This window comes from Panulirus ornatus, chromosome 15 (assembly GCF_036320965.1).
Source record: "Panulirus ornatus isolate Po-2019 chromosome 15, ASM3632096v1, whole genome shotgun sequence".
NCBI classification, from domain to species: domain Eukaryota; kingdom Metazoa; phylum Arthropoda; class Malacostraca; order Decapoda; family Palinuridae; genus Panulirus; species Panulirus ornatus.
In genome coordinates this window covers 30541903-30561160 of record NC_092238.1, presented here as the reverse complement: position 1 = coordinate 30561160, position 19258 = coordinate 30541903, and the positions used below count along the sequence as shown (strand labels likewise).

The 19258-nt window shown below is 46.8% G+C and overlaps 1 protein-coding gene across 3 annotated transcripts in view; it reads right to left on the bottom strand.

Moving 5' to 3' along the window:
- Positions 1 to 5741: 5741 nt before the first annotated feature.
- LOC139753812 (uncharacterized) overlaps positions 5742 to 19258 on the bottom strand; it is a 446936-nt gene continuing 433419 nt past the window's right edge. For all 3 annotated transcript variants that reach the window (XM_071670702.1, XM_071670704.1, XM_071670705.1), the window contains 3 exons: positions 10748 to 10839; positions 10072 to 10264; positions 5742 to 7020 (listed from right to left, as the gene is read on the bottom strand). In XM_071670702.1, coding sequence (XP_071526803.1) covers positions 6749 to 7020; positions 10072 to 10264; positions 10748 to 10839 — 557 coding nt within the window. In that variant the 3' untranslated portion in view covers positions 5742 to 6748. The remainder of the gene's footprint in view (positions 7021 to 10071; positions 10265 to 10747; positions 10840 to 19258) is intronic.

Genomic DNA, 19258 nt, shown 5'->3' with positions numbered 1-19258 from the left:
TGTTCGCCTGGCCTTCCCTCGGTCAGCGGAGTCCAGACTCCACACGAGTTCCATGACGGACCTCCAGCCGCCCACAAGGGCCCAGCCATGAAGCACTCTTGATTCACATTGCAGCGGACGCGGTTTCATATAGCTTCGGTCACCAGCGAAGGTCCAAGTCTCCAGCCGTGACCACGTAAGAGAACTACTACTACTTCTTTTTTCTTTAACCACATGTTTGATTCAGTATCACAAGAGATAGCATCAGTGTCTTCCACTGGAGGAGTCCCCTCGTCACAGTGTCCACTGTTTGAGGACAACTCACTCACCCACACACACCTCCCCCCCAGGACAAGGCTGGGAGATCTGTCATTCAGGGAAGCAACTCTGGTTTTCCTCTCAGATTTATCTCATTCTTTTCTTTTGAATGTCTGGAAGTCTGCGTCCAAACACTACTCTCTCTCTCTCAGGCCAAGACCACGTCACTACATCAACAGAAGCCTCTCCAGCAAGTGAAGACTTCTACAATACAACTAGTCTTATATATATATATATATATATATATATATATATATATATATATATATATATATATATATATATATATATATGCAAGACGACGTCCCCACAGGGAATTGCGTTCACATCTGATTTCCCCGCTGTGGCGGAGCAGCTGCCATGATTGAATCGCACACGAGGCGAGCCATCGTGTGGTGGGGATTTTCAACCCACTGTGCTGCGCCGAGAATCCGTATCATCAAATATTCGTATGAGCTTAACATCTACACTATCCAGCTGGCAAGACACTCGCTATCACAAAGGTCGACCAAGAAACCACTCGAGCGCTTCAGAATCATTACAATGACGGTTCAGTTTCTTCAGCGTTCATGTACACTTCACTGTTTATTTTCGAGGTGTTATTACGGAGCTTATTACAGACGTATTGTTCTTCATGGGAGAACAATTGTTATGTCCACGGAAGGCTTTGTGCTGACGATAATAAGCGACGTATGAATCTAATGGTTTGATCACGAGTCCGAGGCAGAAGGTTCGAAGCTCAACTCCGAACCCTTACACGTCAACGACCGGAGTGGGATTCACAAGTCGAGAATATGAACACTCGGAGGAACAGGTGAAGCATCATAATGAAGCATCATGATCAAGTTAGTAAGGTCGTCTTGTAATGAAGCATTAGACGCAGCGCAGATCAATGACCGACAAATCTATGAAAAATATTCTCGTGAAACTTGCCTAACTATCACCTCTGACACCCAGGCTTTTAAGACTCGTAAATCACAGTTCGTGCTAAGCCTACATCAGGATATATATGTATGTATGTATATATATATATATATATATATATATATATATATATATATATATATATATATATATATATATATATATATATATATATATATTGTGATCCTCTCCTATATACATATGGAGAAGTTTCTTCATATTTCCCGCTCGTATTAAAAATAGGGACAGTAAGATTCAATGTGCTCCAACACACTGATCTACGAAGCAGCCGAGGAAAACAAAATGACTCCATCTTAAAGAAGAAAGTGGGAGGGAGTTCTCTAGACTTTCAGTACCAGGGGAAGACTCTTAAAATTGAGGTCAGCAGTACACCTGCTTCAGTAAGAGGACGCGCGTGTGTGGACTCCCGACACCCCTTCGCCCCGTCCCCCTCTCCTTCATAACACCGTGCAGGAAGGAAGGAAGGAAAGGAGAAAGAAGGAAGGAAGAAAGAAAGAAGGAAAGTTTTAAGAACGCGTCACGGGAAGCCCACCGTCGTTATTGGGGTAACTTCGCGTACTTCGTCCGAGCGGGAGAGACGGGGCAACGCGGCCTTCCGCTCCCTGAAGGAGACGCTGCTCTCGAAGGACCCTGAGAGAGAGAGAGAGAGAGAGAGAGAGAGAGAGAGAGAGAGAGAGAGAGAGAGAGAGAGAGAGAGAGAGAGAGAGAGAGATTTAACAGGATGTGTAACCATGGGAAACATCTTTTTTTTTTTTTTGAGTTCAGGTCTACCTTGGAATAGAAAAAAAGGGGTGTTTGGGGGGAGGGTGTTCAGTTCTCTAAGACAATCTCAAGCCGAGGACCCCACGTCTGCAAATGACGCCACTGTAAACAATCGACGAACAATCTGGCAATTGGGTAGTTACGACCATTAACCCCCTGCAATTCAGAGCAAGTGCTTTCTCTCTCTCTCTCTCTCGTTTCTTACAATCGATGAAGTCTTTGAAGGGAAAGATAAAACAACTGGGATGGTTAGAAAACGGGGGCACGACCCCAGAAGACTCGAACCCGGGGACTCCCAGATGCTAACCTAACCCACTCCACGAAATAAGAAAACAGATATTCAGGCTCATTTCGCGGTGGAGCCCAAGTTAATAAGCTCACTCTAATGCCAGATATCAAAACAAATCTCCTTTTCCGTTTAAGCGGGTGTACACTGTGCGTTTATATCCAACGGTTCTATAATAACGCGCCTCTCTCTCTCTCTCTCTCGGGGGAAAAAAAGAAAATGAATGAAGTGGGAAAAGTTGAGGATTAACGGGCCTCTCTCTCTCTCTCTCTCTCTCTCGGGGAAAAAAAGAAAATGAAGTGGGAAAAGTTGAGGATTAACGGGCCTCTCTCTCTCTCTCTCTCTCTCTCTCTCTCTCTCTCTCTCTCTCTCGGGGAAAAAAAAGAAAATGAAGTGGGAAAAGTTGAGGATTAGCGGAACTCAAAGCCACAGTATAAGAGTAACAAATGGTTGTTTTCCCGCGCGAGAGCCTGAGCTTCTGCCATCCCACACACACAAAATATCTTTAGATGCCAGACGACAGGTTTGACGTTGCTGACCACAGAACTGGCACAAGGGTAGAGAGAGAGAGAGAGAGAGAGAGAGAGAGAGAGAGAGAGAGAGAGAGAGAGAGGATTCGGTGTCGAGTCAGTGATGCCACTTCCTGCACGGTATAATCACCCTCACCCCCCCCCCCCCCCAGAAGCCGGCGAGGGTAAAGGGGGAGTTTTTAAAGTCTAATTGGGACGTCGAAGTGAACTGGGCGTTTTGAACTCGCTTCTCCCCCAGGACGCCACGACCGCGTTCCGTTGTTTACACATCTACTGAGCCAAGGTACGAGTGCTTTCGCCACACAGAACCGATGCTGTACTGTACTGGTTACCAAAAAGAAAAAAAAAAAAGTGACTTATAATTACCAAAAAAGAAAATGACTTTTATAAGAGTGAATGAAATCAATTTATAGCCAAAAGCTAAGAACGTGGAGAGATATTTCTCGTCATGTTAAACTACTTTTGATTACCAAACATTCACAAATAAATGATGTTCAAATCTAACTTATTCTTTAAACTAACTAAACTTCTTTTTCCCCGTTCAAGATGTCTGGCTAATGAATCACTGCTTTGCCCGAGTCACTGCATCATGCCTGTGCACTTTCTTAAGATGAATATCACTGTTGTAAAATAGTATTTACCTCCCTGTGTCTTGAACACTGTTTTGACTTAATGTATCACAGTCTTAAAGGCGAATTCACAAAGAGTTTGGCTTGTTTCTTCCTCTTAAAAGGTAACGCTCAGATGTGCTATTATTTTCATCTTTTATAAAAGAAAAAAAGAGAAAATGTTTGAGCAAGGCTGATTCTTCTGGGATATTTTCCTGGCTACACTGAGTTCTTATTACAAGTTTTCTCCTTGCATGACGTAATGCAATTATTTCTGACACGCCCTTGAGAGACGCCTCTTGAGCACGACGTTCGAACCCCCCCTTCGGATACGATGACCTGGGCTTTGACCTGACCTTAAAGGTCAGGCCTGACGTCTAGGCCACCAACACGCATGGGTCATACCGTCGTGGTGGTGCTCCACCAAAGAGGCGAGCCGTTCGAATGTTCGAAAGAAATTCAGAAGCGGTACTGCAGGTATAACTCCTCTATCTTGGGTCAGTTTCTCATCTCTGGCGAGAAATCAATCTTGTGTACACACCATAGTTCCCTTTTGATAATCAAACTATATTACGCTCTTACCACTTAAAAAAAAAAAGGCGTAAATCACCATTCCAAAAGTCTCTTGCTTCAAAACTCAACTTTTACGTTACCTGTTCCTAGGAAAAAAACCAACAAAGAAAATATTAAAGGAAAGAAAAATAATCTTTTGGATTTTCTTTTTCTGCAAGGGAGAAATATGAGCAGCCCTGTGTTGTTACAGAATTATGAAGTCTTGAAGTAACTCTGGAGTCCGGAAATCTTTCTATTATAACAAACCAACTCAGCAAATGACATCTATAATAATACAAAATTTTTGTGCCCATGTTGAAATAAGCAATAACTGGGCAACCTTTCATATTCCAAAGCATATCGTAGTCTTTCCCAAATATCAAATTTCCATTTCTTTCAGTTCACCTCTTGGAAGAAAACTATATATTTTTTTTTCACATTCTAAATGCCAATTTCCAGTCACAAAACATCTGTCAAATACAAATATATATATTTTTTCTGATCCTAAAGAAAGATAAAATTCACCTTATAGTTTAAGTTTACGTTTGTCAGTTCACCTGACCAGAGATATCGTACACAAGTACTTTGGAGGTGGCTTCCAGTACATGTTGACATCACACCATTATTAATCATAAATACCAATATGAATATATCATAGATACCAATATGAATACCATTACGGATACTGGTATTGAGATTAGCATAGATACGAGCTTAGATACCAGTGTATATACCACTGACGATACCAGTGTATATACCACTGACGATACTAGTGTGTATACCACTGACCATACCAGTGTATATATACCACTGACGATACTAGTGTGTATACCACTGACCATACCAGTGTATATATACCACTGACCATACCAGTGTATATACCACTAACGATACCAGTGTGTATACCACTGACGATACTAGTGTATATACCACTGACCATACCAGTGTATATATACCACTGACCATACCAGTGTATATACCACTAACGATACCAGTGTATATACCACTGACGATACTAGTGTGTATACCACTGACCATACCAGTGTATATATACCACTGACCATACCAGTGTATATACCACTAACGATACCAGTGTATATACCACTGACGATCCTAGTGTATATACCACTGACGATACTAGTGTATATACCACTGACCATACCAGTGTATATACCACTGACGATACCAGTGTATATACCACTGACGATATAAGTGTATATACCACACACGATACCAGTGTATATACCACTGACGATATCAGTGTATATACCACACACGATACCAGTGTATATACCATTGACGATACCAGTGTGTATACCACTGACGATACTAGTGTATATACCACTGACGATACGAGTGTATATACCACTGACGATACTAGTGTATATACCACTGACCATACCAGTGTATATACCATTGACGATACCAGTGCATATACCACTGACGATATCAGTGTATATACCACACACGATACCAGTGTATATACCACTGACGATATCAGTGTATATACCACACACGATACCAGTGCATATACCACTGACGATATCAGTGTATATACCACACACGATACCAGTGTATATACCACTGACGATATCAGTGTATATACCACACACGATACCAGTGTATATACCACTGACGATATCAGTGTATATACCACAGACGATTTCAGTGTATATACCACAGACCATACCAGTATATATACCACTGACCATACCAGTGTATATACCACTGACAATAAAAGTGTATATACCATGATAGAAAACGGCACTGACACCATCTATCAGTAACAGATTCCACTATTAAATCAGGGATGAGCATCAACTCGAGTGTGTGATCAATTCACACCAGATGCATGTGGAGGATCACTTGGCGTACACAAACGACAGATCACGAAGTAGACAACGTTGTCTTATCCTTTTTCTTTTGCGTGTTGATGTGTATCTACGACTTGTATGCACAGTCAGTGGTTTCAAGAGCAGAGAGTCAAAGGGGGGGAGAAAGAGAAAAAAAAAAATGCCATGTGTCACGGAGAGAGTGTGGAAGTAACCTGAATTTTATTTCTATTATTTCTTCTTTTTTTTTCTTTCCACACAAATCGTTCAAAAAGATTATTCCAAAAGTCTCTCTCTCAAAAAAAAATTCCTCACACGGACATTTCCTACAGAAAAACATTTTTTTCCTCTTTTTTTTTTTTTTTTTTACGTTTCTTAGATTCATCACCTTCAACGTAAAGATCATTGTGCTTCTTATTACTATCAAAGGGAAACATCCCGAATGAGAAATGTCGTCTATGGACCTTCATTCAGTATGGAACAACAAATACCCGCTTTCTCTAAATCTTTCAGACCAAAAAACTCGCTGAACAACACTTTTATCTTCAATTTCAAATAAAAAAAAAACGTAATTCAAAGCCAACTGCCCACCGTTTTTATCCAATCAGCTGGCAGAGGCGGAGTCTCTGTTCATTTCGCACTTTCCCCAGCAAGTGTTCCAAAGAAGTGCCTGGTTTCCTCTGTGCTTTCACACGCAAATAACGCATCCCCTTCTCTCTTTTTTTTTTGCGCTTTTCAGGCGCATCAAAGTGGCCCATTCCCTCTCTCTTACCCATGCACAAGGAGAATTGCCCCCATCTTTACGCGAGTCCCAAGCACAGAGTACGCATGTTTCCATGCTTTCCAGGCACGAGAGTCTTAGAGGAAGGAGATCGGCCAATCGTCCTCCTCCGTTTTGGCTAAACCTCAAAGCGGGACAGAGGGCGCGCGCGGGAGTCAGAGGACATGGAGGTTCTCACACGACTTGCTCTTCGGCTCCTTGCCGCAGACCTTCGTCAGGAAGCTCTTGACCTTGAGGCTGGCCGACGTCTTGGAGCCCCTGTACTTCTTCCTCCTGGTGCTGCGCTTCCTGGCCGTGACCTCCGGCTGGTGGGTCTTGAGGCGGATCTGCTTCAGGACCCCGACCAGCAGTTCGTCCACCTGGTGGTTGAAGCCGCTCGAAGTCTCGATGTACTTGCAGTCGTAGGAGTCAGCCAGGTTCGAACCCTCTGGGAAAGAACAAGAGGCAATGGTTATTCATCCGCTGGTCTAACACGGCTATTATGTACACTACCTATGTATATACGTGCATGTATATATGTATACGACTATGTATAGAGAGGAAGAGAACTAGGGAGGCAAAGGGAGAAAGAAGAACTGATGATATTGCTTTATCAACGTGAAGTGTAATCCTTTCTTGGTTTATCAGCATCAAAAGTAATTCTTCCTTGGTATACTAACATAAAATGTAATCCGTTCATAGTTTAATAACTTAGAAAGTAATTCTCTTCGTTCAACAGACCATTATTAGAACACATACACACACACACACACCTTCCTCCTGTTCACCTCACGGTACTGTGAATTTAAGTTTCGTCCTCCGCTTATAATTCGTCCTTCACAAGTCTAACAGTGAAATCTGAAGTCTACTCCACAAGGGGGATAGCATGCGAGCCTACTCGCTCGAACCGAACATGTGTCACAGGTATAAGCAGGCGAGGGCAGATCATATCTACGTGGCCTGCTTGCCCAAGCCCGCCCTTGCTGCCTTCTTGCCCGCCAAACTTTGTGGAGAGAGAGAGAGAGAGAGAGAGAGAGAGAGAGAGAGAGAGAGAGGAAAGTACGGAGATCTGATGACGAAAGTTTTGATCACTTGTACACCAGTCACCCAAGACCCCCTTAAGATCCCTGTTCGGTAATATTACACCAGACTTGGCGCCTCTGTCGTCTTTTTTTTTTTTATTTTTTTTTGAATCACAGGACGGTAAGTCAAGCCATGGCATAGCTGACCATAACGCTTGTCAAATACTTTGTGTGTGTGTGTGTGTGTTTTCCTCGTGTGACATAACAACTTCCGCTTCGATTTCTTCGCTCGCGTGAATCGTATCTCGACCCCCTGCTTCGAACCGTCAAAAAATCAGTAATTTCCGGTGCTGAATCTACGGGGATTGTTCTTGTTGCCACACAAAGAGAAGCAAACTCCTGTGACGAAATAACTTGCCATACGAAATCCCTGACGAAAGTTGACATCAATTTCGTTCGTGGCACAATTGCACTAATATTCGAATTCGGGAACTTCAGCACGTCCGGACACCCAAGGGTGTCTGTTAAACACACACCATCATGCCTAAGGGTCGTACCGTCGTGTTCAAAAGGTCAATATTCCATGACCTCTGGTATCTCTAAGTGTATCTCATCGTTTTCATAATCCTTCCATCTGTTACGACTGCTCGAAGGTAATCCTACCCAGATCTTCCTCGTATCTGTATGATACGAGCCTTACTGGCAGTTGAACCCGGTCGTACAAGGTCGTAGAAGACCATCCCCCCCCCCTGAAAATTGCCTCCATTAACACCGGGTTTTATGGTCGACCGTAAGAAAACTTCACCGACCTGAATTTCATGAAGTTCCTCCAACACAAGAAATAGGAGTCTGATCTTTGGCGACTCCCGAGGGAGGCTAAATCGCATTTAAGCCCTACTAAAAAAAATTTTACTTCGAGAATCGAACCATGAGTGCTGGTTCCCCATTCGATCCAGTGATGGTTGAGTGTGTATTGTTTCACAGGATCGTGTTTATATATACCTCGCGACACGTATCGTCTAAGACCAGATGTTCCCTGAAGACGAGAATGTGTTACGTCAATGTACTCACATTCACGCGGTTTCATACATTACCGCCAGGGGAGAAAAAAAGGAAAGTTGATCGATAATTCACATTGTTATTCTTCTTCTTTCTCGTGTATCAATAGCAGCGGTGTACTCTGGGGTGTGCTGGTGTAGATCGCGATATACACCTTTCCTACCTCTACACCCAGAGCAGAGAGAGAGAGAGAGAGAGAGAGAGAGAGAGAGAGAGACAGGCCCTCGTCATGGTATGTACATCAAGGGACATGTTTCCAGCAGTGATTCTCTTCGGGTCGACCAGCTGTTGCTGCTGGTGTTCGATCACCTGGGTGACCCTGGGCGTCGACCAGCTCCATACTCTCATAGTTGGATGTGGTGTCAACCAGGTGAAAATCTTACCTCTCTCTCTCTCTCTCTCTCTCTCTCTCTCTCTCTATGTGTGGGTGTGTGTGCGCGTCTGTGTGTGTGTGTGTGTGTGTATATATATACACACACACAATCCACCTTACACGTCCTGTGTTTCAGCAACAATCTTGCACACACATACCCTCCGTTTTCTCCCTAGATTGCAAGCAATTTCCTTCTTCTTCTTCTTCTTCCTCCACTGTTATCATGGCATTGTCCCTGAAGCCTCTCCCACCTTCTCTGCAGGGAGAGTATTGATTGACCCTTGGTCATGACAGCCGCTCAAGGAGAGGCCACGAGAAATCTTTTTGAGTCATCCCCGAGTTCGAACGGAAGATTCAGAGTGCGTGAAACAATACGTTTTAGGTGTATATTAGAATACCAGTGACTGCGTCTACTGGGAGGCTATCCAAAGGGAATTCAAACGAACGCATATATATATATATATATATATATATATATATATATATATATATATATATATATATATATAAAGAAAAAGATATACAGCGGCTCAACAATCCGTCTCGTCTGGATATAGCTATTCTGCAACGCGAACTTTGAACCCCGAGGTTCGAATCGCCGAATCTGAAACGGTTCGGGTTCATTCCCTCCGACTGAAGCTTCAGAAGCCTGATTGATGATCAAGACAAATGGCATTTTTCTGACCTTCGTCTTGTGTTTTAAGGTTTCGCACTTGCTTCACTGGTGATGCCATTTCTTCGTGGTGTTTAGCAGTGGTCAAGTGTTCGCGCGAACTGAAGAAAAAAAAAACATCGGTAGGAAAAAAGAAAGATATTATTACGTATTGTTACATGTGGATCGGCAAGTTACGAGAGAGAGAGAGAGAGAGAGAGAGAGAGAGAGAGAGAGAGAGAGAGAGAGAGAGAGAGAGAGAGAGAATGTGACACGTGTAAGTCTATCGTACGTCTGGATGTGACGCATGTGTGGGCTATCGTACGTCTGGCTGTGACGCATGCGTATATTTATCGCACGTCTGGCTGCGACGCGTGTGTGAGTCTATCGTACCTTTGGGCGTGACGCAGCGGGACCTGACGATGTCCGTCTTGTTCGCGACGAGGATGACGCCCTTGTTGTTCATGACGTCGAGTCTCCACAGGTACTGGAGCACCTCCTCCGCCCGCTGGTAGCTGGCTCGCTCGATGACGCTGTAGGCCACCACGAAGGCGTGGGGCTCGTAGGTCGAGAGGTAGTTCTCCACCTGGAAGGAAGGAGGAGGAGGTCGAGGTCGGCTGGCGTTAACGAAGTCTACCTCCTTGAGATGGGAGGAGGTGGTGATGGGTGATGGGTGGTGATGGGTTAGTCATTGCGATAGACTTGGGAAAGGCTAGGGGGGGGGGAGAATGACGTGGGAAGACTGAGGAAAGACCACATCTCAAAAGAAATGACTCAATACTTGACTCACATAGGAGGAGGACACATGTGAGAGGGAGGGAGGGAAGGAAATACTTGACTCACATAGGAGGAGGACACATGTGAGAAGGAGGGAGGGAAGGAAATACTTGACTCACATAGGAGGAGGACACATGTGAGAGGGAGGGAGGTAGAGGAGGAAAGACTATCTCTCAAAATAAATGACTCAATACTTGACTCACATAGGAGGAGGACACATATGAGAGGGAGGGAGGGAGAGAAGGGAGGGGAGAGGGCCTCACTGACCCATGGTCTGGGCTCACACACTCACCGTCATCTCGTCGGCCGGGTGGTCAATGAACATGATCTCAGACTCCTCTCCGTCCAGCATCACGGACACTGAATGCTCCCCAAACTCCTCGTCTGAAAGGAAAAGAAAAGAGTCCTTCAGGATTTATTTTTCTTTCCCTTAGAGCTCCTCCTCCGGGGACGCCCCCTAGGAAGGACCACCATCCACCCACCACCCCAGAGAAGGCGGTAGGAGTCCCCGGCGTCGTCCCCCAGATGTGTGTGTGTGGGGGGAGGAAATTGATTCCGTGCGTGGAGGACGCTGGCTGGCCCAGTGAGAGCTGAGGTGGATAAGAACGGAGTACCTCAACTGTGTAAACATACGGCCTCTTGTCGACCTACTCGTTCACATACCCGGCACGCGACCGACCAGCCATTGGAAACTCCTGATGCTTTCTGCGATTCATCTCTTAACAAAAGGATGGTATGATCTCTCCAGCGGGATATTCTATTTCTTTTCACGTGGGGTTAGCGCCTCAATGTTGGTAGTACAAGCTGTTGGCACAGACAGATGAGTACAGATACGGGTGGTGTATCGTCGAAATTAGACTGGTATGCAAATGAACACAGGGAGTAACTAATTTTTATTATAGTTATGACGGACAGCCACCTCATTAACGCTATATGTATATATATATATATATATATATATATATATATATATATATATATATATATATATATATAATGTATATAGACCCTAGCCTAAGCCAGGTACCTATTTTATCGACAAACCCTTCGAGGAGGATGAACAGCTGGGTTGACTGCCGCAGCCAGGATTCGAACCTATGAAGTCGACGCCAGGCGGCCCCTGAATACGTCACGGTCATCGATACAAACCGCTACAACACGAAGATGTTGATGGTTGTGGGTTGTGGACCTGGGTGGGTAAGATCTGATCAACACAGCTGTCAATAATTCCATTAAATTACGAGGAGAAAAAAATGACAAAACTCTATCAAAAATAGTTTTCTGAAATCCACATTTTAAGGAGAGATGTATCTCATTTGCATGTGTCTAATTTCTTTACACTTAAAGCCTGTAATACAGTAAGAAGTGAAGAAGAATATCCCATTTTTCAATTCCAGGAATCTTGATCTATTTCGCTCGGCTTCTGAGAGAGAACGAAGACCATGTCGGCCTTAGATCGCGAGTGGATAAGAGTGAGGCAGTTTCTCCTCTGACTCGGAGTTTGAAAACGTGTGCGTACTGCGCGGACCGGGTGCGCGCTGCGCACGTCTCCCTCACCTCGCGTCCTTTGGAGATGCGCTCGACCACCACGCGCTCAAGACACGGCCCTGATTGGTCGCGTGACCTGCCCTGTTTCTCTGGATCATTATCGCCCGGTGAAAACTGATAAACCATCGCCACGCATCTGCATGAATTCTCCAATATGAAGGTGCAAGATCTTTATCATTTCTTTTATATCTTTTATTTCTTTCATAAATTCGTAGATCAATCTGGAGCTGTAAGGCCACAGACGACCTAATGATCCATTAAGTGCTGGAAACTGCATGTCTCTTCCTTGGACCAGTCGGGGGAGAATGGGAAGGGGCACTGGGGAGGAAAGGGAAACTATGGGGAGACAAGATGGAGTTGAGACGGACGAGGAGAATTTGGGGTGAAACATAGAAAGAGGAGGAGCCTAGAGAGAGAGAGAGAGAGAGAGAGAGAGAGAGAGAGAGAGAGAGAGAGAGAGAGAGAGAGAGAGAGAGAGAGAGACGGAGGGGCATCATCTGCGTCAGGTGGAGTGTTCAGCGGGGAAGGTCCTCCCAGGTGACAGCCTAATCCCCCAAGGTAGGATCATCGAAGAAGAAGGTTTCGATTCCACCACGTCTGGTGCACAGATGCCTAAGGAGCTGCTGCAAGGTAAATCACCTTTATCTCCGTTATCTTTCTTATCTCTCTCTCCTCCTCTTGATGGTCGGGAGTCAAGCCTCAGGCCAAGCCTTTAATTACGAGAGTGGAAGATGTGGTCGCTCGACCTCTCCATAATTCCCACACCTCGAGAAAATGAATGGAAGGGACGTATTTTGGGAGCTGGTTAAAACGCATTATTCCTTTTCGTATTCACGAATGATCACTGCTGAACTTGAGGTCTGTGTGGAATGCTGGAAACTGAGCTTGAACGACACAGAGAGGAATTGCTTGATCTCCATATAACTTGAAATATATATAAAAAAAAAAAGGTCGAAGAAATGATGATGTATTCTGACTTCTCAGAACGTTGACGTAACATCTTATGACACCGAACACCCAATTCTTCGTTGCTTCTTATATGTTATCGCTTTGAGGATGTTCCCACTGATGTTCGTGGCTCCTAGAAACATCCTGTACCAATAACAAACAGATTCAGGGTGCGTAAAACATCCTGAATTATCAACAAATAGATATATGATCATACATCAACAAACGAACAAAAGAACTATGCTGGAGAACAAGAGAGGGACGTCTATTCTCGCTGGAGAACAAAAGAGGAACGTCTATTCTCGCTGGAGAACAAGAGAGGGACGTCTATTCTCGCTGGAGAACAAGAGGGGGACGTCTATTCTCGCTGGAGAACAAGAGGGGGACGTCTATTCTCGCTGGAGAACAAGAGAGGGACGTCTATTCTCGCTGGGGAACAAGAGAGGGACGTCGATTCTCGCTGGAGAACAAGAGAGGGACGTCGATTCTCGCTGGAGAACAAGAGAGGGACGTCTATTCTCGCTGGAGAACAAGAGGGGACGTCTATTCTCGCTGGAGAACAAGAGGGGGACGTCTATTCTCGCTGGAGAACAAGAGAGGGACGTCGATTCTCGCTGGAGAACAAGAGAGGAACGTCTATTCTCGCAGACGACCACTACCCTGCAAGACGCCGCCACGCACCACCCTGCTGGAGTCCACGGGTGACAAGAGGAGGAGGGGCGACGACGTCAAGTGTCGCTTTGGGAAGCGACAGTGTGTCGCAGAGAGCCAGAGGTGGTGAGTGTCTCCTGCCGTGCTTGGGGAGCCAGTCGCCTGCTGACGGAGAGGGGCGGTGGAGGCAAGAAAGGTCTCTCCTGCTGGTGATGAGGGAGGAGGAGGAGGAGTAGGAGGAGGAGAAAGGAAGATGTGGAGAGAAAAAGAAAAGAAAAGTGGTCCTATAATTTAAAGATGGGGAGGGAATGGATATAAGCGGGTTCCCATGATTTACTGTGAGGGATGGGGGGAAAAAAATGAAAGGAGGTATCCCCCAATTATTGAATGGGGGGAGGGGATGAATCCCAGAATGGGGGGGAGGGGAAAAGGGTAGGGGTAGGGGGGGAGAGAAGGGTGGATGGGGGGGGGAGAGAAGGGTGGATGTGGGGGAGAAGAGTGGGGAGAAGAGGTGGATGTCACCACAATTCAATAATAGGGGGAAGGAAGGAAGGACGAGGGGAAGACGAACTCCTTAGTTTAATGAGGGGAAGATAGGTAGAAGGGGGGGGGGGAAGGAAAGGGGAGGTTTCCGCACTTTAATGGGGGGTTGGGTGTGTGTGTGTGGGGGGGGGGGGGGTGAGGAGGATAAGAGAAACCAAAGAGGGGTGTTCACATCTTCCCTCGCAGTGAAGGGTGAGGGGTGAGGAAGGGGATGATGGCCATGGGTAAAGTCCTCGAGGATGTATTAAAAGGGGAAAGGGCGACTTCAAAGCATCACTTGACGTACGTGTCCCCTCAACAACTCATTAGATGAAAATGAGGGATGAAATAAACGTCTTATTCCCCCTCCCTCACCCCAACCCCACCACATCCCCTACCATGGAGGGGGGGGGGGGGAGAAAAATGAGGCGAAGGAACGAGACGTCTCTCTACTTCATAAGTGAGGGGAGATGGGGGGAAAAAAGGGGGGGGGAGGTGGGGAGAATTTGAGGTAAGATCTCCCCCCCTTCCACCCCCAAGCATGTTGCCGAGGGAAAGGGGAGATGGAAGAGAGACTCAAATATGTATATATGAGAGAGAGAGAGAGAGAGAGAGAGAGAGAGAGAGAGAGAGAGAGAGAGAGAGAGAGAGAGAGAGAGAGAGAGAGAGATGCTGGCGTCCCCATATTGCCCAACCCCAGTAGGGCTTCCAGATCTCGTAAAAGGGGACTGTGAGCCTCCCTCTACTCCCGGGCAGGCCAACACGGAGAGATGGGATTCGATCCCTGGTATCGGTACACGGTAGGTCACACACAAGGTCAGCCAATGGCTGTGCCGTATGCCCGACCTCCACTATCCAAGTGGTCAAAAGCTTCCCACCCCCCACACACACACCTTCTTCTTTTACTCACCACTATCCTGTATTCTGTATATGGGTCGATCCCGCTACTCAAACACTGTCATCTCTTGACTCACACACGCCTTACCCCCATCTTTATTGGCATCTCACTCACTCACTCACTCACACACACACACGTCCTCATCACTCACTCACTAACTCATCACTCACTCACTCACACACGTCCTCATCACTCACTCACTCTCTCTACGTCCTCATCACTCACCCACTCACTCACACACGTCCTCATCACTCACTCACTCATACGTCCTCATCATTCACTCACTCACTCACACACACGTTCTCATCACTCACACACACACACACGTCCTCATCACTCACTCACTCACTCACACACGTCCTCATCACTCACTCACTCACTCACGTCCTCATCACTCACTCAAGCACAAACGTCTTCATCACTCACACGTCCTCATCACTCACTCACACACGTCCTCATCACTCACTCCCTCACTCATACGTCCTCATCAATCACTCACTCACTCACACGTCCTCATCACTCACGTCCTCATCATCCCTCCTTCCACTCACATCTTTCACGTATACCAAAGTTCTCTCATCCTCCTCATCCTCACTCACTACACCTCCAGTCTCTTGAAGTAGAGAGATATATTCTTACGTATACCAGGAACAACAATAGTCTCTCAGCGTAGGGAGAGATATCTCCTTATGTATACCCTTGGAGACTACGAGATCACGAACGTCTCAAACCTTGATTCCTTAGAGACAGTCTTATGTCTCCCACGTAACCTTTGTCTCTCACACACTCTCTTCCCATCTCTCTTCACTCCTCTCACACACTCTCTTCCCATCTCTCTCCACTCCTCTCATACACACTCTCTTCCCATCTCTCTCCACTCCTCTCACACACACACTCTTCCCATCTCTCTCCACTCCTCTCACACACACTCTCTTCCCATCTCTCTCCACTCCTCTCACACACACACTCTTCCCATCTCTCTCCACTCCTCTCACACACACACTCTTCCCATCTCTCTCCACTCCTCTCACACACACTCTCTTCCCATCTCTCTCCACTCCTCTCATACACACTCTCTTCCCATCTCTCTCCACTCCTCTCATACACACTCTCTTCCCATCTCTCTCCACTCCTCTCACACACACTCTCTTCCCATCTCTCTCCACTCCTCTCACACACACTCTCTTCCCATCTCTCTCCACTCCTCTCACACACACTCTCTTCCCATCTCTCTCCACTCCTCTCACACACACTCTCTTCCTATCTCTCTCCACTCCTCTCACACACACTCTCTTCCCATCTCTCTCCACTCCTCTCACACACACTCTCTTCCCATCTCTCTTCACTCCTCTCACACACTCTCTTCCCATCTCTCTCCACTCCTCTCACACACTCTCTTCCCATCTCTCTCACTCCTCTCACACACACTCTTCCCATCTCTCTCCACTCCTCTCACACACACTCTCTTCCCATCTCTCTCCACTCCTCTCACACACACTCTCTTCCCATCTCTCTTCACTCCTCTCACACACACTCTTCCCATCTCTCTTCACTCCTCTCACACACACTCTCTTCCCATCTCTCTCCACTCCTCTCCTCCCTCCACCACCGAAGTTTCACAGACTGAAAGCTAAATCTTGACTTGCCGTTCTGTTTTGGTTCAAGCTTGTGTTCCAGCCTCCGTACATCACCATGTGTTCCAGCCTCCGTACATCATCATGTGTTCCAGCCTCCGTACATCATCATGTGTTCCAGCCTCCGTACATCAACTTGTTTTTCAGCCTACGTACATCGTGTTCCAACCTCCGTATATCGTGTTCGAGCCTCCGTACATCATCATGTGTTCCAGCCTCCGTACATCAACTTGTTTTTCAGCCTACGTACATCGTGTTCCAACCTCCGTATATCGTGTTCGAGCCTCCGTACATCATCATGTGTTCCAGCCTCCGTACATCAACTTGTTTTTCAGCCTACGTACATCGTGTTCCAACCTCCGTATATCGTGTTCGAGCCTCCGTACATCAGTATGTGTTCGAGCCTCCGTACATCATCTTGTGTTCCAGCCTCCGTACATCAACTTGTTTTCCAGCCTCCGTACATCGTGTTCCAACCCCCGTACATCGTGTTCCAACCTCTGTACATCGTGTTCCAACCTCCGTATATCGTGTTCGAGCCTCCGTACATCAGTATGTGTTCCAGCCTCCGTACATCATCTTGTGTTCCAGCCTCCGTACATCAACTTGTTTTCCAGTCTCCGTACATCGTGTTCCAACCCCCGTACATCGTGTTCCAACCTCTGTACATCGTGTTCAACCTCCGTATATCGTGTTCCAGCCTCCGTACATCAGCATGTGTTTCAGCCTCCGTACATCAACTTGAGTTCCAGTCTCCATACATCGTGTTCAACCTCCGTACACCATCTCCTGTTCCATCTTCTTTATATCCACCTACATCTCAGCCTCCATCCCACAGGACAGAGTGAGCTCTCCCATCTTCTACCCTTAAGTGACCTACCTTCTCGTCACTTAGGATAAATTTTGGACTCCCCATCCCACACCAGCCACCACTTGACCACCATTTTGGCCACACTTCTCGAGGGCGTCAGTTTCCATCATAAAACCCCATCGTCCACACCAAACCTGTTCTCAAGGTTTTCTGGAAGGCCCTCCCCTCTCTCTCTCTCTCTCTCTCTCTCTCTCTCGCTCGGTCCGTCCTTCCATCATTATTTCTCCTCTGTATGTCTCTCACCGTCTCTTTTATTATCATTATTTTCTTCTTCTTCTTCTTCTTCTTCTATCCCCCTTTCCATCTCATCGACAGATGCGTCTCACGCATTCATTTTCTCTTCCATTTAGGGAGGGGGTCCTTTCCTTCATTCCTTTCTTCCTTCGTCTACCGGGGTTTCCTTTCCTTCCTTCCTTCTTTCATCTACCGGGGTTCCTTCCCTTCCTTCCTTCGTCTACCGGGGTTCCCTTCCTTCCTTCATCTACCGGGGTTTCCTTCCTTCCTTCCTTCGTCTACCGGGGTTTCCTTCCTTCCTTCCTTCGTTCCTTCGTCTACCGGGATTCCCTCCCTTCTTTCCTTCCTTCCTTCAGCTACTGGGGTTCCCTTCCTTTCTTCCTTCGTCTAACGGCGTTTCCTTCCTTCTTTCCTTCCTTCCTTCGTCTACCGGGGTTTCCTTCCCTTCTTTCTTTCCTTCCTACGTCTACCGTGCTCCATCACACTCTCTATTCCTTCAATTTCCCTTCCATCCACACCGAACCTGACTGCCTAACCAGTTCAAAATTTCACTTTCACCTAAAATGGGAAAAAATTAATTTAAAATCTAATTACCAGCTGAAATATGACACGTATTCAACATGAGTTTCATGACACGAAATTTTGAAAAAAAAAATGTATATATATGAGATAAAAATCTAGTTATGAATTTCAGCTTAAAAAAGTACCGTGTGAGGTGACTAGGGGTCGTGTCGTGGGACCATTTAGGGGTCGTACCGTGTGAGAGGTCTGGGAGGGTCGTACCGTTGGAGAGGTCTGGGAGTCGTACCGTATGACAGGTCTAGGGGTGGGTCGTGATCGGTGTGGGGTGGGTCGTAAAGTGTGAATGGTGTGGGGTGGGTCGTACCGTGTGAGCGATGTGGGGGAGGGTCGTACCGTGTGAACGATGTGGGGTCGGGGTCGTACGGTGTGAGCGGTGTGGGGTTGGTCGTACCGTGTGATCGGTGTGGGGTCGGGGTCGTACGGTGTGAGCGGTGTGGGGTTGGTCGTACCGTGTGATCGGTGGGGGGTCGGGTCATATCGTGTGAGCGGTGTGGGGGTCGGGTCGTACCGTGTGAGCGGTGTGGGGGTGGGGTCGTACCGTGTGAACGGTGTAGGGTCGGGTCGTACCGTGTGATCGGTGGGGGGTCGGGTCATACCGTGTGAGCGGTGTGAGGGGTGGGGTGGGGTCGTACCGTGTGAACGGTGTAGGGTCGGGTCATACCGTGTGAGCGGTGTGGGGGTCGGGTCGTACCGTGTGAGCGGTGTGGGGGTGGGGTCGTACCGTGTGAACGGTGTGGGGGTCGGGTCGTACCGTGTGAGCGGTGCAGAGGTGGGGTTGTACCGTGTGAGCGGTGTAGGGTGGGGTCGTACCGAGTGATGTGAGGAGGTGGGGGTGGGGTCGTACCGTGTGAGCGGTGTAGGGTGGGGTCGTACCGAGTGATGTGAGGAGGTGGGGGGTGGGGTCGTACCGTGTGA